The 24,030-nt window shown below is 40.4% G+C and overlaps 1 protein-coding gene across 1 annotated transcript; it reads right to left on the bottom strand.

The window, feature by feature from the left end:
- Positions 1-326: 326 nt before the first annotated feature.
- LOC309959612 (uncharacterized protein) lies at positions 327-18,819 on the bottom strand. The gene is made up of 3 exons (XM_082835961.1): positions 18,735-18,819; positions 17,638-17,729; positions 327-758 (listed from the first exon to the last, which is right to left on the bottom strand). Exons 1-3 carry the CDS (start codon positions 18,797-18,799, stop codon positions 439-441), a joined length of 477 nt encoding a protein of 158 aa, XP_082692087.1. The 5' UTR covers positions 18,800-18,819; the 3' UTR covers positions 327-438.
- Between the last annotated feature and the right edge of the window lie 5,211 nt (positions 18,820-24,030).

The raw sequence follows: 24,030 nt of genomic DNA, 5'->3' as shown, positions 1-24,030 counted from the left end.
CTGAGTCAGTGCGGAGAACAAGGCTTCAAGATTCCCTCCCCTCTTCCCAACAAAGGGGTTTCGGCAGAAGTGTCTGACAAAGGCTTCTGCCAAGAGCCCCAGTGAAGAGGCCTCCAGGGGCACTTGAACTAGGAATCCAGATATACATAAGAGCATAGGTGGATGGGGGATGGGGGGTGGGGGGTGGGGAAGGGGATGGGGGTGAGGGGTGGGGATGGGGGATGGGGGGTGGGGGGTGGGGACGGGGGATGGGGGGTGGGGGGTGGGGATGGGGGGTGGGGACGAGGGTGAGGGTGGGGACGAGGGTGGGGGTGGGGTGGGCCTGCATCACTGACTGCAATTCCTTTCAGAGACTGCAATGCACAGGCTGTGCTCCAAGTCTGGTGTGGGGAGGGCAGCCAGATAAAGCTATAAAAAATTAATAAACAGAAACCTCCATTAAATAGAGTTGGGAGACCAGAAAGGGGAGCTCTCACACCCAGCGCCATTGCAGAGCCCAAGAGGAAGAAGTCTCCTCTCCTTTCCTGGCAAGGACTCAGCCAAAGAAAACCACTGACTCTTTGTTAACTGCAGCCCTCCCAACTTCCTTTTCCCCTTTTCTTCTTTTGCTGTGTGGGGACTTGCATGTGGCTCGCCATGGTTGCAGATCCCAAATTGCAATTCTCTGCTGATCCTGAATACACCCATCTTTGCTGGAGAAATATCTGGCAGTCTATGTTTCAGGTCCAGAAAGGCTTTGTAATTGCCTATGGCCAGATCTGAAAAAAAATCACACATAGGTTTTTAGTCAGAAACAGGACTACTTGAAAGGTAAAACAAAGACTCCATGACACAAATAAAAGTTGAGAGAATTCACTACCAGCAGAATGTACTACAAAAATGTTAAGGACATTCTTTAGGGAGGAGGAATATTATAGTAGACAGAAGCTGCAACACCAAGAGTGAACCGTAATGTAAACTATGGATTTGGAGTGATTATGATGTTCAATGTCCGTTCATCAGTTGCAACAAGTGTACCCCTCTGATGGGAAATGTTGATAATGGGGGAGGCTGTGCATGTGTGCGGACAGGGGAGTCTATGAGAAATTTCTCTGCCTTCTTTTTCATTCTGCTTCATATATAAAACTACCTTAAAAAAGTAAAGTCTCACAAAACAAAGAAACAGAAAACCAAACCACCACTCTTGCCATCATTTATGTTTTCATTAGTCTTGAGTCAGGGAGGCCTGAGACACCCCTGTACACAGGCTCTCCTGTGTCACGCTTACTGAGCACCAGGTGCTGTGTTAGGCAGTTTACTGACATTCTCATTAGATTCCTATGATAACTTATGAGCTGAGTATTATTTTACAGAAAACAGAAGTTTAGTTCTAGCTAACACAAATTGAGCACTTCTTGTGTGCCAGGTATCGTGCTGTCTACTTATCACAAATTGTCCTATTTATCCTCACCACCAACCTATGAGGTCACAGGTTCTATTATTTTCCTAATTCACAGTTGAAAAATCTTAAAGACAGAGTGTTTAAGTAATGTGCCCAAGCACATACAAGTAGGAAGCATTGGTGTCAGGATTCCAAAGACCCATGCTCTAAGCGCTAGCTACATAGTTGCCTGGAAAATGTGGGAATGACAGTAGAATACAAAGAGAAACTAAAGCAACACAGAAACATGAGAAAAGCAGAAAACTGGGAACTTTTCCACCTGGAAAAAATAATAAGATTAAATGTGGGAAAACAGTGCTATCTTCAAATATTTCCAAATTCTGAAGGGGAGAGTTCTCTGTGGTGCCAGGAACCAGAGCTGACTTGGCTCACTGAGGGTATATTTTCATTTAAAGAAGAACTTTAAAGTACAAAGTTCCCTAACATCTCAGTGGGCAGCTTCAGTAGGAGGTGTTCTAATGTGATGGAGTTAACCATAGTGAGTGATACAGTAAAGGGGATTCCTGCAAGTCAGGCATGGAAAGGATATGAGGAGTCAGAACTAGGTAAGTTCTTGTTCCCTTATAACTCTCAGTTTTGATTTCAATACTAACACTACAAACCTTGGTTGGCTAAAAAAGTTGTGAACTTCGGGCTTCCATGGTGGCGCAGTGGTTGAGAGTCCGCCTGCCGATGCAGGGGACACGGGTTCGTGCCCCGGTCTGGGAGCGGCTGGGCCCGTGAGCCATGGCCGCTGAGCCTGTGCTCCGCAACGTGAGAGGCCCGCTTACCGCAAAAAACCAACCAAACAAAAACCTTTGAACTTCTGGAGTGACAACCTGGAACCAATGGCAAAGTGCTCCATTTGAAAAAAGAGCCACACTGCCATCTGGTGATCATAATAATTGTTACTTTTATTCTTTTGTTTTTGAGTGTTTGGAAGAAAATCCATTAATACCTATCAGTAATTAAGATATAAAAGTTTCCTTAATTGTTGACATTTTTCCTTCAGTGCATTGTCTCTGTAACATTCCCTGCTAAAAAGGTCTATTTTGTTTTTACTTTTTATTTCCATAAGTAATAAAATTTTGCATCTATATCCCTATACAGTTGTCTGATCATTTCTTTGCAATAATTTCCTAAGAAAGGAGATGCTGTGTCAAAGAGTATTGTTTAATTTTTAAACTTTTGACATGCATTTTCCAATTGTTTTTTTCAGAAATATTGTGCCAACATGCCATCATTTTATAAGGGAACGTTCTTCCCTGCACCCTCACCAGTTCTACATCAGATCTTCAAGCTGTTTCTTTGCCTATTTGAGTTTATTTAATTATATATAGATAGAATTTCCTCTACTGTAAGTCTGTAGTTTCTGAATACTACTTATGTTTAATATTCAGATACACATTTTGTAAATTTTCTTGGTTTCCTTTTCTGCTGGTCTTTTCACCTGTTCTTCTTTACTTACTGATTTGAAAGAGCTCTTTATAAAATAAAAGAGTAATACTGTATTTTAAAACATTGAATATCCTTACAGGCCAGGCATACTGCTGCTAAAGTACATATTTGAAAATAGCTCAAATTCTCTAGGGGAGTTTTGTTTTCTTCTCTACCCCATCACCATGCAATCAATTTAAAAAAATTAACTATCTAATATGCGCTAGGCATATCACAGTGCTGGTGATAGGTCCATGCCTTATCACTCAACCATGCCCTCTTATATAATACAGGAAATATTCGTAGTACCTTTACTAAATTGTGACACTTTGTAGTGGTTCCAGGAGTCTAAGGGACAAAATTTTTATTGGAATATCAGGACTTCAATTCAGACTCTCAAACAAAAAATATATGTCTATTTTGTGCCAGTTACTGACCACAAAGAAGAGATTTACATAGGTAAATAAAACACTGCCCATCTCATTATGGGCTTACAGTCTAGTGTGTTGAAGGGGGGGAATCAAGCACAGAAAGCAATAATAATAACTACTACTTATGGTACAACTAAGAATCAAGTACTATGCTTGTTACTTTTGATGCATTATCTCTAATCCTTACCACAATTCTGAGATGTGATTTTTGCCCGCATTTAAATAATAAAAGGCTGGAGTAAGATTGGTCAAGTTGGACAGTTCAGGTGAAATAGGGTGGTTTTTCCTGGAAGTAGGGAGTTCAACCTGGAGGAGGTTTAATGAGGAAAACAGAAAGATATTTAAGCTATGATTTAAATTCTGGCTCCAATAAAGAGCCTGAGTGTGACTATCTCTCTAGGGCAAAATGCTGGGGGGAAGTGGGGGAAAGCACAGAATGGGAGCTTCAGAAATTTTCACTTCAGAAGCCATTAAAGTTGATTTACATCCTTTGTGAGAGGTAATCTCTTTGAGAAAATTTTCCATTTTTTTCTGCCCTGACTTGAGTAAATAAGTCATTAAAAATAATTGGAATTATGGTTAAATAGGGAACAGTAAGCTAAGTTTGCCTCCTCTCATGTTCAAAACACCACTGTTATGACAAAAAATTTTTTAAATTAATAAATCCTTAGAGAGAAAATATGCCACAGGGATTACAAAATTCATATGAAGATACTGTGAGCTAGTTTGACAAATTTGACACCTTAGATGAAATGTATTAATTCCTAGAAAACGTGACTTGCTAAAACCAATTCATGAAAAAATGAAAATCTGAACAAGTCTATCCATTAAAGCAACTAAATGAAACATTAAAAATCATCCCAGGGAATTCCCTGGCGGCCCAGTGGTTAGGACTCTGTGCTCTCACTGCAGAGCATGGGTTTTTCATCCCTGGTTGAGAAACTAAGATCCTGCAAGCTGTGGGAGCATGACCATCAATCAATCAATCAATCAATTTCTCATTGAAAAAAAATTAAAATAGGGCTTCTCTGGTGCACCGTGGTTGAGAGTCCGCCTGCCGATGCAGGGGACACAGGTTTGTGCCCCGGTCCGGGAAGATCCCACATGCCGCGGAGCGGCTGGGCCCGTGAGCCATGGCCGCTGAGCCTGCGCGTCCGGAGCCTGTGCTCCGCAACGGGAGAGGTCACAACAGTGAGAGGCCTGCATACCGCAAAAACAATAAACAAACAAACAAACAAACAAACAAACAAACAAATAAATAAAAATAAAAATCATCCCATAAAGAAAGCTACAGGTCCAGATGACTTTCATGAGGAATTCTTCTAAGCATTTAAAATGGAAGAAACAAAAATCTCCCACAAACTCTTCTAGAGAATAGAAAAATATGGATACTCTCCACCACATTTTGTAAGGGCAATGTAACTTTGATGCCCAAACTTGATAAGACATTACAAGAAATGAAAATTATAGGGTACTATGTTAACAAAATAAATCAACTTATCTACTGATCTCTCTGTGTTACAACCATATTAAGTTTATTTTCAGAATGCCATGTTTATTAATATTTGAAAATAAATTGTTGAAAACCACCACAATGTTAGAGACAAAGGAGAAAAAAACATGACAATCTCAATTTGAGAAGGACTTGGATGTAAGTATTTACTTGGAAGATGATCCTAGGAAACACAAATGAGGAAACTGGGAAAGTGAGACAAGGGTGGGAAAAAAGCTAAGGAAAATACATTAATGAGCAGGTTAATATTGTGGAAAATTGGAACTCTCTGAACACGTGTGAGAAAAATGGCTCAGAATCACACTAACAGAGGACAGGGATGCTGCGACATTTATCCACTGATTGCCATTCCCTGCACTTCTGGCTGCTCCTTCTAGCAGCTGAGAAAGCTCCCCTGGTGCTTGAGAAAGCTCTCAGGCAGAGAAGAGAGATCAAGGCTCCTGATGTGGAAAGCTGCCAGGGCAAATATCTCTTGTGGTTACTGCTGAACCCACGTGGGCCAAGGGAATATGGGACAGGGCACCGACAGCATATGCTACAGAATCCAAGAGGATAATGTAAGAGACAAGAAGTCATGCACAAAAATCTGATAAAAATTTTAAGAGCTAATTTTTCTTTGTGGAAAAGAAATACAAATGTCAATCTAAATGATCAGACAACACTGATATGGAAGATGACAGAGGGTGGCAGATGCAGCTCCTACTTTCTATGTCAGGGGAGCTATGGAAATGTATTAGCTTTAGAAATTATGTTTACTGTTTAATAAAATAATAGGTAAGATTAATAGAAAGTATATTATATAAACATTACGACAAAACATGTCAAATGTTTTTTACCTGAGATTTTTAAAAACTAACTCTCTCCTGTCAGATAGTTACGATAATTGCTATTACCATCCCATTTTCCTGTTAAGAAAATGAAGCTTAGAGAGGTTCAGAAACATGGTTAGGGTCACACCTAGCAAGTAGTGGAACTAGGAAATGTTCCCAAGCTGTCTGACTCCAGAGCCAATGTTTTTACCTACAGTGCTGTATTATGGTTTGATGTTAAAAAGTTAAGCGTAACTAAACAATAGATAAGTGAAATAGGAAACAAATATTGAGATGATGGAGCTAAACCAAAATAAACATTGATTCTATTGAGTGTAAACAGACTACACCAAGTAGATGTAAAGATTGTTAGACAATAAGATACTGAACTACATGTTCCTTATGTGAGACATACATAACTTAAATATAAAGCAAACTAAAAATTTAGGTTAAAAGGTTTGGGGGGAAAAGCCCCATATAAGGTCTAACAAAAGGAGAGCTTGGGTGGCTTGCTAAAATTAGTCAAAGTAGACTTTATAGCATTAAGTATAACTAGACTTATGAAGAGACACTTTACAATTGTAAAAAGTTCAATTCACTAGGAACATATAATAATTATTTCAGCCTAAATATCAGCAGTCATTGAATAATGGCATGTTTCTCTGTTGAGTGACAATATACTCAATTTCACTAAAGCAAAATTGTAAAGGAGATAAAATATACCCCCGATCAGGAAAAGATGTCTTTATGTCTTGAAGTAAAGGCAATGCATTCTATCAGGTGAACTCTGTTCTGCTGCTTAAGTTCGGTGGCTCTGTGATTCTGAGTTCCCATGGTGTTTGAGTCTCTGATTGTAATCTTCACCAAGTCAGTTGTTGAGGCAGCTAATTCACTCTCCCTGTCCTGTCTGGAAATTCCTGTAGCGGGAATGGACTCATATGGGTCCCAGTGTGGGAGAATTCATCACCCTAACAGCTGGAGACAATGCACTTGCGAGGTGTCAGGATGACCACCTTGGGAAAAGAAGAGGACTTAGCAGATATGTGTTTTCTCCAGAGCACTGGCTTATCCTGATTTAAGACACAAAATTAAAACAGGCTTTGAGGGACTTCACTGGTGGCACAGTGGTTAAGATTCTGTGCTCCCAATGCAGGGGGCCCAGGTTCGATCCCTAGTCAGGGAACTAGATCCCACATGCATGCCACAACTAAGAGTTTGCATGCCACAACTAAGGAGCCCGTGTGCCGCAACTAAGGAGCTGGCAAGCCACAACTAAGGAGCCCACCTGCCACAACTAAGACCCAGTGCAACCAAATAAATAAATATATATATATTTTTTAAAAAAGCAGGCTTTGAGAAGTCTTGGAAGATTGGAATGTGTCCCTATGGCTTGACTCAGGTAACCTCACAGTGAGGGACATAACTATGGATGAGTTGGATGATGTTAAATGTTGAAGACAGGGCACAATGACTGTGTTTTGTTAACCAAATGTGATTTAAAAAAAAAAGCTTGACAAAGATACTGCTGATAAACTAATGGAAACTTTACACAGCTCTCTACAACCCATCTGGTCTACAGGGAAGGCGAAGCTGCTCAGGGGGTTGAACAAGTGAACTGCAATAGGCCTGGGGCGGAAAAGGCGGGGCGGGGGGCGGGGGGGGGGGCACAGAATTCAAGTCTGAGGCCTGTGAGTCACTCTAGGGCCGGTAAGACCGTCCCATAATATTGTGTAGGTTGCTCACTGCACAAGGGCACCTGGTTCAGAGGTGAGGGTGAGAGTATACAATCCAGGCTGCATTACTTTCACCAAGCTGTATAGTCATCCTGGTGCTGGCTTGCCATAGCCTGGAGGAAAGGGCACCTGTCTACTAGCCAAACTGTGTGTCTGAGGGGCTGTGTCTGCCCAGAGGGCCCCTTTGTCTAAAAGGGCACTATGTATGGGTTAACTGCATTTAGTAGGTGCTGTGCTTGTAGATGCTAGGGAAACAGACACTTATGAGGCTGTTAAGGAAACTGGGACAAGAGATAATGTGTCTTTTCAGCTGTCTTGACAAAATATAGCCTTAAGCAATAAATCTGTGTTACTGCATTACATGGTTCAAATGGCTCAGGCCTGCAAAGACCTTAGAGCTGACCAGGTGAGTCTAGGCATTTCAGTCCCTCCCTTTAAGAATGATACAGCAGAACAAAGACAGTATTGCAAATAATACACTCCGACATGGAACCCAAGCTGTTAGGGGCCTCCCCATGGGAGGACTCCCAAATATGGCATGGATTCAAAGGAAAGAGAGATCTGACACAGCCCCAGAGGTTCACCAAGCCTTTGTGGAGGAAGAGACCTTTGGCTGAGTGTGTGAGGGGGACTGTGGACAGTAACACCAAACAAGGAGGTTGGGGATGTATAGTGGGCCTTGCATGCCAGAGTGAGGGAGGGAGGGAGTGATTCGCACGTACCTTTTTTCAGTAGGTGGCAGGGAGCCATTAAAGGTTTTTGAGCTGAGGCATGATGAGATCAGTGATGTACTTTATTAATCTGAATTAGGGCTCAACCTCTCAAGAAAAAGAGATGGATGTGAGAGGTGAAGTAGAATGTACAGGACTTGGTAACTCTTTTAACAGAAGGAGTGGAATGTGGCTGGGCCTATTTGTTTTCCTTCCAATTTTTTTTCCACCTAATCTCCCACTCTTTGGCTCCCTGTAGGCTGTAGCCCTTCAACTTAATAAAGATATCAATCTGTAGTCATGGAAAAACAACATCTCCATCTGAAGGTTGCCAATAGCTGCTCTTTTTACCTCCTGGTGTGTTGCCCTGAGATCTTTTTGTTTATTGGGAAAACCTCCTGAGACCACCAGGGGAGAGTTCTAGCAGTGCTCAGGCCATCCCAGCTGGGACACAATGGATTTAGCTCCCTTTGAGGCAGAGGACAGGAAGAGTCTAGAAGTAAGACTTAGCAGATACTGTAGAAAATGGGGCCAGGGTGTTTTGGTTCCTGCAAAGCAGGTGGTGCTCTGGGGCTCACCTGAAAAATGAATTGCATTTGGAAGGGTTCGAGACCAAATGAGCCACCATTCAGAGGCCTTGCCACAAGGTTCCTAGTGCTTCCAAAGTGAGATTTCGTAGATACCAGCTCCTCCATTCGAATACCCACTGTTGTAATGCCTTCTAAATCATACTGACCATCTAATCTATTCTTGAACACTTACAATTCCAATACAGGCAGTCTGATCTGTTGCGGGACATTTTTAACTAATAGAAAGTCCTCCCTTTATTTGAGTCCTAATCCATCTCCCTGTGACTGTCACGTATCGATTTTTGTCTACGTCAGAGGTGCTACAAGCTGTGTGCATGTGTACAATTTGTTAGTCGCTATCAAAATGGCCAGCAGTCTCACTTCTAGGAATATATTCTGAAGATATATGAACAAAGGTATATAAAATAAAGGTCTATTGTGGCAGTTCTCTTTCTAACACTGGAACTATTCAAGTAAAACTTGAATCACCATCATATGGATACTAGAGAGGGGATTAAACAGGAGATTGGACTTGACTTCAAGTCAAACTCTTGACTTATTCATCTACGGTAAGAGAGGGAGCAGGCCTTTCTGGTCTCACTCATTTTCTCTATTGGTTTTTTCCCCCTTGGCACAGGTCATGAGTATCTATGGAGAAGGGCATCAAGGTCAGGTCAGAATCAGGTGACTTCACAAGGTCCCTGAGATATTTAAGGTCATCTCTTCTTGTTATGCTTAGGTGGGAGCAAGGAGGAAGCCAGTAGTCCTCCCAGACATACTGTGATTATGGAAGCACACACTCTTCTGCAATCATGAAACCTATGCTGCCTGACTAAGGGGCAGCAGCAGGGGCCAGGGAGGCAGCACTAACAGTAGGAGCCACAGCAGGTGCTATGGACATGGCATCCACCAAGTCTTCACACTCAGGACAGATCAACTGAGCACTGGCAGGAGCAGCCTTCATGGATCCAGGAGGAAGCAGAGCCAGCATGGCCAGGGCAGTTGCTTCTGACATGTCCCCACCTATGAGGTGAGGTCTTAACATGTTTGTGGCAATGGCTGTAAGCATCTTTTTGTCCTCAGAGGGCAATTCGGCATGTCAGCAGGAGGTACGAGTCTCTCCCCAGAGGGCAGCATGCATGTGGTGCTGGCAGGAACAGATACCACCAGCAAGCCTCTAATGGAACAGCTAAAGTTCCAGTGGTGGGACCCCTCATCTCAAGCTTGCAGACTGAAAGCTGCATGATTAACAGGATGGAAGCCAGAAGGTCTCCCAAACCATGCTGAAGCCTAGAGGGAAAGAAAGGAAAATGACAGAACTCCCAACAGAAGGCATTCCCGTCACCATATGACTGGAAGAGGACAAATCAACCTTAATATCATCCTCCTGCTGGCCCTTTGCCTGGCATGGAACCACTAGGGGTGGAAAAGAAAGAAAAAAGGCTGGAGCAGCCCAGGATGCAGAGGACACAGATCCTCCTCCCATGAAAAACAAAACAAAAACAAAAAGCCATCAGCCTCAGCCTTACCGAAAAGGAGTCTGGGTGGGTGGTCAGATTACTCTTCCTTTCCTACTTTCTACTGACTTCAATACAATTGTGAAAGGCCCTGTCCTCAGGTCTGGGTGGTGAATCAGGGGAAGTGAGAAACAGTAGTCCCCTTCTCAAGGAGCTCACAGTATAGTACAGTGTATTGCCATCTTTTCTCTTATTCTCTTTGCTTGCTCATGAGAATCACTAATGCTGAATCACAAATAGTACAAGGCAGATTGACGAGTGCCACAGGAAAGGAAATCATGTAAAGCTGAAATGATTGGAATGGTTTTCTCTCTGGACTATGGGCTCCAAAAGGATAGGGACATAGCACATAGGTCAACTCAATCGTGCAGTGGGAAGGAAAACAGTCTTGCTGCTGCCTACTCTGTGCCAGGCGTTGTACTTGGCACTTAACCTACATACCTAATTCTCACAACAATTTTATAATGAAGGTATCATCATCTCAGTTTTACAGATTAAGAAAATGGAGGCCCAGAGGACTTGAGTAACTGATCCACAGACACACAGGTAATAAGTGATAAAGCTAGGATTGCAACCTATGTCTTTCTGACTACTTAAACTATGTTCTTGGCAGCAGTCCACAAAAGCTAATTTAATAGGCAAAAACTGACATTTTAAAAAGCCTTATTTTGACCTACAGTAACGTTGCAAAAATAGTAGAGAGTTTCCATATATTCCTCACCTGGCCTCCCCTAATGTTAATATCTTAATACCACAGTACAATGATCAGAACCAGGAAATTAACATTGGTAACAATATTACTAACTAAACTAAAGCTTTCATTTGCATTTCATCAGTTTTTCCACCAATGCCCTTTTCTACTCTAGGATTCCATCCAGGATCCCACATTCATGATTTCTTTTCCACAGTAGTTTCATGCTAATGAGGCTACAAATAATGTACATACCCTGCATTTTGCTGAAATCTTTCTTAATTTTATGACACAGAATGTAAATGACACTTTGTAAATGGTCTGTAGGCACTTGAGAAAAAGTTGTATTTGTACTCTGCTGTTGTGTTGTGTTGTGGGATGTCCTATAACCATCAATTAGGTGAAGTTGGTTGAGAGCCATCTTTAAGTCTACTATGTCCTCACTGATTTTTCTTTCTACTTGTTCTATCAATTACTGAGATATTGTTATTGACATTTGTGAGTATATTGTAGATATGTCAGTTTCTTCTTGCAGACCTATCAGTTTTTTGCTTCATGTATTTTGAAACTCTGTTAACTGGCACACAAACAATTAGGATTGTCTTATCTTCTTGATAAATTGGCCCTTTATCATTTCTACATGGTCCTCTATCCCTGGTAATATTCTATATTTTGAAATCTAATTTGATTGATATTAATATGGCTATTAATATAGCCACTTCCGATTTCTTGGATTAGTGTTAGCATGCTATATTCTTTACTATCTTTTTACTTTTCACAATGTTTATTTATATTTTTATTGGCTTTCTTACAGACAACATACTGTTGTGTCTTGTTTTTTTATCCAATTTGATTTAGTTGGGTCTTTTGGAACATTTATGCTTAATGTTACTATTGATATGTTTGTGTGTAACACTTTTCTATTTGTTTTCTACTCGCCCATCTGTTGTTTGCATTCTCTTTCCTCTACGTATACTTTATTCTTTTATTTTTTTTGTTACACGGGCCTCTCACTGTTGCAGCCTCTCCCGTTGTGGAGCACAGGCTCCGGACATGCAGGCTCAGCGGCCATGGCTCACGGGCCTAGCCGCTCCGCGGCATGTGGGATCTTCCCAGACCGGGGCACGAACCCGTGTCCCCTGCATCGGCAGGCGGACTCTCAACCACTGTGCCACCAGGGAAGCCCCTTATACTTTATTTTTAATTAATTATGTTTTATAATTTTGTTTTACATAATGATGGATTCTTAGATAAATATTTATAGTATACATCTTTAACCACAGACCACCTTCAAGTAATATTAAACTTCATGGCAGTTTAAGAACCATAAAATAGGACTTCCCTGGCGGTCCAGAGGTTAAGACTCCACGCTTCCAATGCAGTGGGTGCAGGTTTGATTCCTGGTCAGAGAACTAAGATCCCACATGCCCTGCAGTTAGGCCAAAAAAAAAAAACGAGAACCATACAATAATACACTTCCATTTATCCTTTCCTTGCCTAAGTACTATTCTTGTCACACATTTTACTTCTGTGTATGTCATAAAGCCCACAAATATGTCATTATTTTTGCTTTAAGCAGTCAATCATCTTCTGAAGAGATTTAAATATTAAAGGGAAAAAAAGTCTTATATTTGTCTCTGTATTTATTTTCCATAAATCTCATTCCTTGTACAAATCTGGATTTCCATGTGCTCTAGTCTCCTTGGGCTTACAGGCCTTCCTTTAACATTTGTAGTGAAGCTCTGTTGGTAATTAATTCTTTCACCTTTTTTAGGGATGAATAAGTATTTTACCTTTGCTTTTGAAATTTATTTCTGGTGGGGAAATTGTAGATTGACAGTTAAAAAATTTTTTTTAATACTTTAAAGAAGTTACCCTTACTCTCTTCTGACTTGCATTTTTTCCACTAACAAGTCTGCTGTAATTCTTATTCTTATTACAGAATAAGAATAATGTATCGTTTTTCTCTTTCTGGTTTTTAGATTTTTCCTTTATCACTAGATTTCAGTAATTTGATTATTGTGTGACTTTGTGCAGTTTTCTTCGTGATTCTTATGCTTTGGGTTCACTGAGCTTCTTAGATCTATGAGTGTTCACTATTTATCAAATTTGGGAAATTTTCAGCCAGTATTCTTTCAAAAAAATTTTAGCTATCTCAATGCAATGCACAACAGTTAATCTACAAGCAAAGTCAAAGATGGATGGATAATGCTCATGATTACAATGCATTTACTTTGCACACAAGTCATGTCACTCAGACTGATGCAACAACAGGTGATTCATTACTGTGAACTGCAAATCATAATTGCCAACATCAGTTATCAGGGGAAAAAACAGTGACAGTGACTAAAGAAGGCAGATAATCTATGCTGTATTCATTTGATATTAAAAAGAGTGTTGCTTTCAGGGACTTCCCTGGTGGCACAGTGGTTAAGAATCTGCCTACCAATGCAGGGGACACGGGTTTGAGCCCTGGTCCAGGAAGATCCCACATGCTGCGTGCCTGTGTGCCACAACTACTGAAGCCTGCGTGCCTAGAGCCCGTGCTCCGCAATGAGAAGCCACCGCAATGAGAAGCCCGCACACCGCACACTGCAAAGAAGAGTAGCCCCCGCTCACCACAACTAGGGAAAGCCACCGCGTAGCAACAAAGGCCCAACGCAGCCATAAATAAATAAATAAATAAATAAAAGCTAATAAGAAGCAAGTAATAAACAAAATTAAAAAAAAAAAGTGTTGCTTTCAGACCTAGTTTTTGGGCTGCTGCACTGGTTTTACAGTTTTCCTCCAAACTTCTGTACCCATTATAGAAAACTGGAGATTTCTGCATCATGAAAAGGGGTTTCCTGGGACACATGAATGTCATTACTAAAACCAGGCTCATCCCAGACAAACTGGGATGATTTATTACCCTAGAGCCAACCTTCTTGAAGCCTGACTGGAGAGCACCAAAGCTGCCAAAGCACGTTTTCACCCACCTCCCCAAAAGAGAGCTGATTCAGCTAAGGAGAGCACTTGGATATGGACGGCAGGAATCAGAGCCTCACAGGCAAAGGAGGAGCTCAGTAAAAGAACCCAGCAGGGGAAAGAGAGAGAGAAGCACCCGTATTAAAAATTGGAATCAATGTAGGGGTTTCCGCTGTGATTCTGAAAATCAACTACATGATGGCCCTTTCAGTGGAATTTATTACTGCCATGATGGAAAACTGACAATATCAATTTTATTCCCCAGTAGACATGTAGCCTTCACATACTTCTTGCAAAAAAAAAAAAAAAAAAAAGGTAAAAATAAATAATTTTAAAAGAAATGAAAAGAATCCATATTTTTCAACAAGCGAGAGACAGGATTCGAATGGACAGATCAGAGAGTATCCAGAAGTTTGAGCCGTATTTCCACCGATCCCAGACATACATACTGTTATGGGTAACCAGACTATGCAATGTGAAAAAAGAGAGGGCAAAGACTATAACAAAAATAGTCTGCCAAAATTTACTGTTTCAGATAGCCAAAACCTGGTAGAAACTCAATGTACTGAAATGTCTGTAGTTTCACTTTAGCTAAGAATAAGCATATTACAAATTGATGGCTAGTGGGAAGCTGCTGCATAGCACAGGGAGATCAACTGGGTGCTTTGTGATGCCATAGAGGGGTGGGATAGGGAGGGTGGGTGGGAGGCTCAAGAGGGAGGGGATATGGGGATATATGTATACATATAGCTGATTCACTTTGTTGTACAGCAGAAACTAACAGAACACTGTAAAGCAATTATACTCCAATAAAGATGTATAAAAAATAAGCATATTACAGAGACTGATGAAGAGTAAAAAGATGGAGTTATTGATTTTCAGACCCAGGTCAACTGTGATGAAGACATTTCTAGTAGACCATGGAAGTTCAGAAGACATAGAGAATGGAGAGACAGAAAAAATAACTTGGCACACAAGTATGAGTAATTACTAGCTCTCTGCTACTACAATTAGCAAAGTGAAGCATACTGTGAATTCCTGGAAGTGGTCTCAGTAAGCTCCATAGAAAAATTTATTTTGACTATCTTTTGAAAGTTATGAGACTGTGAATCTAGGCATCAAAATGCTAACATTGCTCATGGCAAACAGATGATTAGATCATAAATTACATGTGATGTGTATTCAACTGAATATGAGGTTAAAGGTAAAACTGGCTCTTTCACACTGACCTGGCTGTGGATGAGAGGAAGTGAGAGGAAGGAAGGAAGCGAGGGAGGGGGAAAATGTTTAAAAAATTGTTCAACATGGTTTATATGAGATAGACTATGAAAACAAAGCTTTTGAATAATCTAAAATACAAAGGCCATATAGAAAAATGTAGAGAAAAAACTGGGAGTGAAGAAACTTTCCAAGTGTCAATTCTGAAGGAGCAAAAAAGGTTGGACAATTTTGGAGATGTGTTGGATAAAAGGAGAGGCTTGGGGAGGGGGTAATAAGTGCTCTAATTCAACTGGAGCTCTCTAAGCCCATCCAGCATTGGGGCCAGGCAAGCCCACTCCATGGAAGATGTTCATGTCCTCCAAAACTGAAGAAAAAGAACTAGGGCAAAGCCAGAGAGAGGTTTGCCCCAAACTACCCAGAAATCAAACTTCGGAAAGATGCAACAGAAACTTTGCTTTGGGTAAAAGGATCAGTCCCAGAACAACTATTACAACTTTTAAAGCGTTTTGAGTCTTCCATTATATTGCAGAACTTTTTCTCTCCCTATCGAAATAAGTGTGATAGGGAAACCTCATGGCTATTTACCCCATCACTATTCTAAAATATGTGTTTTGCTTAATATGAATTATTTGGCCAAACTGGACAAATTAAACATACGAAGTCTTCCTCAATGGATGATAAGTGCCAATGCTAAGCCATGTTCTCCTGGATGACTGTTGAGGATGACTTCACCTATTTTCTAGCTGTCACTCTGGATAACCAAGTCAGCACTGTGAAGTGTAAGGGTCCATGGCAGGTATATTAGATTGAGGAGGATGTGGGATTAGGACAATGCAGCAGTATTTTGAGCACAGATTTACTTAGATCATGGAAAGAAGGAAGTCCCAACTGGCAGCTGCTGTTGAACACAAATATTACCAACATTGTATTTCAACTCAAAATTGCCCTTGCCTGAGATAGACACCACGGCTGAGAAGGGACTGCAAGACTGCAAGTTGTGTGTTCAGAATCCCCATCTCAGTTCTGTTACTAGGACTAAATTGGTCCCTGAATGTCTTTAGACCTCAGTCTCCTCACAGGGAAAATGAGGGATTGGGTTCAACATGTAATTCAACACAACATTAATCAAGGGCTTCCTATGTTTCAGGAATTTTACTGGAAGAATAAATTGTTAGGATTCTTACCATTTGGGGCTCCTGTTACAATTTTATGATTCTGTAACAAGAAAACGGACTGTTGTTTACACCTTTATTTAGTGTCTGGGTGGAGAAACCACAAATCCAGTTCCGCATCCATGCTAACATTCTTTGGTTTCCATGCTAGGGATGCCAAATGTAGAGGAAGTGGTCCAGGATGGGAAAAGGCGATGTCATGTGAAACAACTGGACCCAATCATGAGAGAGGAAGCAGGCCCCTCTTGAGATAAGGGGTTTTTTGCCCTTCCTCATCCACCCCTTACCCTCTCAGCATTCTCAGGTGATCCTTCCTGGTGGGTCTGCTCAAGCAAAGGAGAAGGCAGGGACCCAGCAAGGAGGTCAGAGTCTGTGGAGAACTGTGGCTCAGCAGAACATCTATTAAATGATGTTTGGTTTGCAGCTGATCCACCATTCTCCTTAAAGAGGGATCCTCACCTTATGTCTGATTAACTGATATGCATGGAAAGTATAACTAGAAAAAAATTATTGACTATTTTTTCTACAATTTTTTTCAGAGTATTATACATTCTTATTATGGACAATAGGGAGGATCAGAAATATATGGAGAGTGAAATAAATATCACCCATGGATATAAAAAGAAAACTCTGATTCATTCCATCTTATGTATTTTTTCAAATTATATATTAACTTTATAAAATATGGACATTTATACATTTTAAACTTAATATTTTCTTAAGTATTCTTTCATGAAATTCAATGCTTTTAGAGATTCATAATTCATATTATCATTTAATATCTCTGATCATTTTTAAAGTAAGAAATTTCAACTTTATTTAATCAGATATTTCCCCAAATCTCCCCTAATTAACATCTGGGGAAAGTGTTCTCCAGGAGAATGTTTGAGAAAGTTTAAATTATCTCTAAGTTATCCTCTTATTCAAATATGGGTTATAACTATACTTTTGGCTTCTTTTTTTTTTTTTTTTTTTTTTGGCTTCTTTTTAATTAACTTATTTTGATAGTTTGTTTTTCTTTTGCTGCTGTGTACACAGTGGTGTCCCACACTTCACTGCTGGACATCTCATCTGCTCCATTATGGGAACCAGGTTACTCAGGGCCCCTATATAAATCCTAACTGAAGCCAAACTAAGGCAGGCTGAAGGACTAGGGTCCATGTGGTAATCTACTCTGTTGGGCAAATAGCATTTTTTCCACAATAGCAAGACTGAGAATAACATGCCATTCAGTACCAAGATAAAACCAAGATTCCCAACTGAAGAAGTGCTACCAAAAAATGACCCTTCATATTCCTGCTTTCCAAGCCTTCAGTCTCTGTCACCTACATATCATTTAACTCTTTTAGATAACCGTTTTACTCTTCCAAGTCACCATCTTACTCCACCTGGTCCCAACAATGGACAAACTCAAATGACAGTCATCACATTGCCCCAGCCCACTTACTTTTAGACCTTCTTTGCACTGCAATGAAGAAAACAACCACGGAAATGCAGACCACAGCCAAAATAATACTCAAAGTTATCCATATATTATTTCTGTCATGAAGGAAAATATAGACATCAATTACAACAAGTGGCAATGTGTGTCAGTACATACTTAATTTCTCAAAAGAGCCAGCTATCTAGTTCATGCTGACCTTAAAGCATCTTACATTTTCTGTCTTTTTTTTTTTTATAACATTTAAATTCTTCTCTACTGTAGCCCCTGTCTACACTAGACGGGATGGGTCAGTCCTAATCTGATCACTCCACACACACATGCCTCCACCATTTTTTTTGCCTCCACCATTTTCAAATCGACCAGTAAAATAATACAAATAACTTCCCTGGTGTCTTACAGACAAAACAATCATTTCAATGATTTTAATATAATTCAACTATTTACTGTGCCATTGCATAAATATTATGAATAAAAGAAGTGCTTATGTAAGGATAAAGGAAAGCTTCAACTTCACTGTGCTTCCTGTCAATTTATGGGGAGGGGGAAGGGTAAGCTGTGACAAAGTGAGAGAGTGGCATGGACATATATACACTACCAAACGTAAAACAGATAGCTAGTGGGAAACAGCCACATGGCACAGGGAGATCAGCTCAGTGCTCTGTGACCACCTAGAGGGGTGGGATAGGGAGGGTGGGAGGGAGAGAGACTCAAGAGGGAAGAGATATGGGAACATATGTATATGTATAACTGATTCACTTTGTTATAAAGCAGAAACTAACACACCATTGTAAAGCAATTAAACTCCAATAAAGATGTTAAAAAAAAATGAGACTCTGGTAAGAAACCCAAGCTCAAGAAAGAATACTGTGAATTTTGAATTTCATATCACACCTCACTTAGCAAAGATATGATAGCAACTCTAGTCCAAGTAGGAGACTTTGAATAGAATAGTTCAATTGGGTATTGGAAGGTTGCCTAAAAAAGTACAGTTCAGGGACTCAAAATCATTTTCCTTGCTATTAGAAATTCAACAATACACAAGAAACACAGCTTTTAAAACACTACTCAAGGCAATGAGATGTAATGATATAGAAACTAACCTGACAACAGAAATAGTTATTTCCTTCTTCTCGTTGAGCCTGGGGTTGAGGACCAAAGAGGTCATGGCTACCAGGACTGAAGACTCAGTGGAGAACAGGCTGTTTCCACCTGCTCTGTTGTTTTCAGAGTGCGGCTTTAAATTCTGTCCTTAGGGATCTCCCAGGTTGCCTCAGGCTCTGGGTACCAGCCTGCAGCCTGACACACCAGATGGACCACTCTGGCATCACTGTTCTTGATGAGAGGGTGTGGGGAACTTCCTAATCCTGTGAACTGTGAAGGGGACAAGGAGCTCAATTAAGAGAGCAACAACCAAAAATTGTTTTGATCCTAGGTTTTAGTACATTTAACCAAACAGAATGATTGCTCATCTCTTGTGTAACTTAGGTAGTAAGAATACTCTGTGAACAATTTCCTCAGAATGAATGATTATCCTACGAGATCAAAGGTAGCAGAAAAAGGGAAGAACAAGAAATCTTGAAGGCATGAGATATTAACAAATAGTCAAGCAAAGAAGGTAATAATGAGAAGTCGAGTGTTAGGATTTATGGTAATCTCAGAGGCTTGCTGAAGGACACAGTTCTGATTAAGTCATTACACTACCACAAATGTTCAACTGTCAAAACAGATTCACAGCAATCACATGCTGTACCTAGCACCAAACTGTACTGTGATTAGTGATAGACACAAAAAGCAAGAACAGAGACAGCGACATCCCCCTCTGAAATGGTCTAAAACCATCTGACGTGCTTCTCAAAAAAGTCATTTTTCCACCCTGGGATGTATTTTGGTTTTACATTAAGAGATGAGTGCTAACAATATGTGTAACACATGTGATTTAAAACTTAGAGCCTGAGGAAGCCACTTTAGATTCTTAGCTTTTACATTCCATCAATCACACAGGTAGGGAACCTACATGACTGACTTTCGCTCTCTAGTTGTGCCCTATAAACCATAAATTCCAGTTTTATGTACAATAAGCAATGTAGAAAGATCAAGTATCCAGAGATGCTGTTAACTCCTCCTTTCCCAGTTATGAGTGGGTGAATCAATGCTGTAGCCTTCCTTTTTGGGGATGTGCATGAGTTGCAGTCCTGGGAGTGGCAGGAGATTGAATCTGCATAGGGAGGACGATTATCTACTCCCTAGACACCCTATTGTACATTGTGGACCCTGGGCCCTCTCAGGACTCCTGATGGAAGACATTGACAGATTTCTGAGCATCCGTGAGATGGGCCTTGAGCTCCAATGAAAGTGTCTCTGGCCCTCTACTCTCTTACCTTTCTCCTGGGCTCAGAATTATTCAAGTTAGCACTTCTTTTTATACATCTTCCAGGTCTCCATCTCTGACTCACACTGAGGCCTATGATGCTAAACATATAATACTAAGAAAAAAGCAAGGCTACAGGCAACAGGAGAGAGTGTGAAAAAAGGAATGAATACACTGGAGACACTAAACTGGTCCTTGAGATGTTCTTGGAAATGTAGTAGGGCTGCCCACTAGACAGTGCCCAGTGGTTTGGGAGACAAGGTAACAAACATTTCTGGATCTCAACACAATTTTTAAAGCACACAACACACAGAAGCACCATTCATGGTTGATATATTTGGTGAAATCAGGGAACAATGCTGTATTCTGTGTCTGGAGTGATATTTTGGAAACTAATGAAAGCAACTGAGGGAAAACAAATTGACCACTATACTTAGCTACTATTAGAATCCAGATGCTAGTGGCAAATTTGAGCTTTAGACTGTAAACATGGAAATATTTGGAGGAGGCTGTTAGACTTTGATATGATTTTTTGGACTAGAGGTTCAGGGCATTGTTTATTGTCAATGTCAAGATGATTGCTGCTGATATACCAAGGGTAGATCAGCAGCAGCAGCATTTATTGTGCACTTACTATGTACTATGAAATGTACTAATTTCTTTGCATGCATTCTTATTTAAATTACATAATATCTCAATGAAGTAGGTAGTAGAGTTGACCCTTGAACGACACAGGTTTGAACTCTGTGGGTCCACCTACATGCAGATTTTTTCCAATGATTTTTGTATTTTCATTTTACAGATCTTCATACTAAGTGTGGGGAAAAGTATATTCGATTAGAGATCATAATATGTGAAATCAAGAGAACCAGGGTTTGAGTTCTGATTCTGTTCAAACTGGTTCAGCTTTCTGCCCTTGGGTGAGTCATTTATCAATTCCTTTGAGAGACAGCAGTACCCAATTTTCAAGGGCAGTGTTGGGGAGTGAGGCGTTGGTGCCTCAACCCTCACGTTATTCAAGGGTCAGCTGTATTTTTCTCACATTTGTTTAAATAATGGAAAAATGTTAAAGGTCAAGTAACTTGCATAAAAGTGTATTTCTAAAAAATAGTAGAGCATGAACTTCTTCCCAATTTCTTTTTTCTTCTTTGTTACAAAATAAGGAATGAATATTATCTTCTCAGAGGTGACTTCCTGTGAGTTTATTTGTGCTCCATCAGTAAGGTATAAAATCTCACCTTGAAATGATAAATAACATAATCTTAGAGGATTTCATCCCTGGAATTATACACTTTAGGCCAGTGTCCAGTTGTTCAACCCTACTAAAATCCTCTGGGCTGACAGGAAAGAGATGATGTGTTACTTCCTCCTACATTCTCTCAGGCCTTCTGCAGTGTTGTTGGGATAACATTTGATTGCAATCGTCAGTTAATAAAATTTAAGAAATGTACCAGTAAGTCACTTTGATATAAATATTTGATACTGAATTTATGAAAATATTTGTGGAGAGATTAAATTATAGACATCTGAGAATAGTAAACTTGAGACAGAGAGATGAATATAACATTTCACTGGTCTGATACAATGAGTTTATGGGGTTCTTACCATGATTCAAGGGGAGGAGGGATGTGCTACAAGAAAATTGCATAGAATGGAGATATACTGCACAAAATCACCAGGAGGAGGTGGAATTCCATTTTCTCTTGCCAGTTCTCCTTGTATGTGAGCAGAGTGGTCATGTGAGAAATGACAGGTCTTATCCTAGAACTCAGCCACACAGACTCCTATCCCAGAGACTCACCTGCCACATACACTTAAAGTACCATTACTGTGACAGGATAAATGCTCAAAGCTGCATCTGTACTGCTCTTCATCAGAAGGGTGTATCTTGCAGCCTCAGAGCAACACTCCCCATGGTGTTCCCTGATGATCAGACATTTAAAAAAACTGTCTTAGCTAAGGGGTGATCTTGAGTCCACTCACTCCATGTATTGGGCATCCACTTGGGGGGAGGGTCTGAGGTGACAGGGGAGCACAGCCTTGTGCCCCATCAGGGCAATGATTGGCTCGTTGGCTCCAGCACTGAGAACTTCCCTGGGAAAAAGGAGCTTTGCAAAAAAACACAAACAAACAAACAAAAACTGTCTAAGTGAATCCTAACTGAGCCAAAGAAAGGAGGAGTCAGAACTCTCAGAACTTTTTGGACTCATTATAATTGGCAAGGATATCACTTGCTATTTCCAGAAAACTGCCCCATGTTAACCATTTTTCAAGCTCCTTTTGTATTAGCTAGAGCTTAGAAAACTTTTGTGGATTTTGAATCCACACCTACATAACTCCAAACATTCAGTCAGACTGGAGTGAACCCTAGCTATAACTACAAGAAACACTAAAGTTTCAGAACCATATTTCTAGATGATAATCAAAATTTGACAATAATTTAAAAACAGAAATTACTCTGTATTATGATTCATTTAGCTCTTATCTATGAATAAGATATTTTATTGATGGAGTCATGATACTTAGCTTAAGAAAAACCCACATATTCTGGAATTCTACTTTCAGAATCCCAAAGAACTTATCTTACTCTTGAGACACTTGCAGCGTAAGGATTTATCTGGACTTTCTCTACAGACTTTGCAATTTGAATCAGATGCCAAACTAATTCTCTTATAATCCCCTTCTCTGATAGTATGGGCATCAATGTCTCAACAGCCACCCTCAGGCCAACAATAGCAGGTCTGATTCATGGAGCTTTCTAGTCAACAAAGAGGGCAGATACCATGAACATAAATAAGTAATTATACAGGTGAATTAACCTGCCATAATTAGTGGGTGATTCAGTCCCTTCACAGTTGCTGCTGGTTTATTATAGAATCCATCTCTGTCCTCCCAATATCAACAGATGCTCACAGACTCTTAGATCACTGTCTCTGAGCTCTCAGACCACCCTTTCTCCCAAGTGCTGCCTCCTTAGCTATATGGACTCCCAGGTCAGGTTCTCTGCTCTGACAAAATATATGTTAAATCACACTTAATAACCTGAAGAGCCTCAGCTACCAAAATCTCCATGTTCTCATGCTCAGATGCAAGAGACATTATTTATTCAAATTATTTGGCAAATTATTATTTATTGGACGCACAGCTATAGATTAAAGTTTGTGTCCCCTCAAAATTCTTATATTGAAAACTAGCCCCTAATATGATGGTATTTAGAGGTGGGGCTGTTGGGAGGTGACTAGTCATAAGGGTGGTGTCCTCATGAATGGAATTAGTGCCCTTATAAAAGATACCCCAGAGAGCTCCTTCACCTTTTCTGCCTTGTGAGGACACAGTGAGAAGACCACCACCTGTGAAACTCTTAAGAAGAGGGCTCTCACCAGAAATTGAATCTGCCAGTGTGTTGATCCTGGACTTCCCAACCTCTAGAACAGTGAGGATAAATTTGTTTTTAAGTCAGTCAGTCTATGGTATTTTTGTTATAGCAGCCCAAACGGACTAAGACCTCTACTATGTGGCAATCATGTTCCAAGCCTTAGGGACAGAGCGTGCATTGCCATGAACAGTAAGGAGGCCAGTGTGGCTGGAGCACTGGGAGCAAATGTGGTTAATCATGGCTATATTCCTGTTTCTTTCCCTTCAAATAATGCAAGTCACTGTTACTATTCCTTCAAGTACAGCTGAAGTGTGACTGCAGCACACTCTCCGTCCTGTTGCCTGGACTCCTGTACAATTAAAGTGTTTTCACTAGAAGTCTGTGGACTCACTATAACAGATTTTCCCTTTCGAAACTGAGATTTGATGCCAACTCAAGGACTTTTAAAATTAAGTTCCCTCTGTCTGTACCACTTTTCTCCATGCAGGGCTCACTCCTTCACAATCTTCAGTATCTGAAAGTCATTATAGCAAATATTTTTATAATGAAAGTCCAGATAACAAGAGATCCCTATATTTGTGGTGTGCGCCCCCAGTGGTAGCCCCAGGATAGCGAACATACTGCCAGTTTGAAACTTTTATCTTAGTCCCTT

This window comes from Leucopleurus acutus (genome assembly GCF_964270905.1).
Source record: "Leucopleurus acutus genome assembly, chromosome: 3".
NCBI classification, from domain to species: domain Eukaryota; kingdom Metazoa; phylum Chordata; class Mammalia; order Artiodactyla; family Delphinidae; genus Leucopleurus; species Leucopleurus acutus.
The sequence above is the reverse complement of the archived record's forward strand: the minus strand, read 5'-3'. Positions and strand labels throughout refer to the sequence as shown.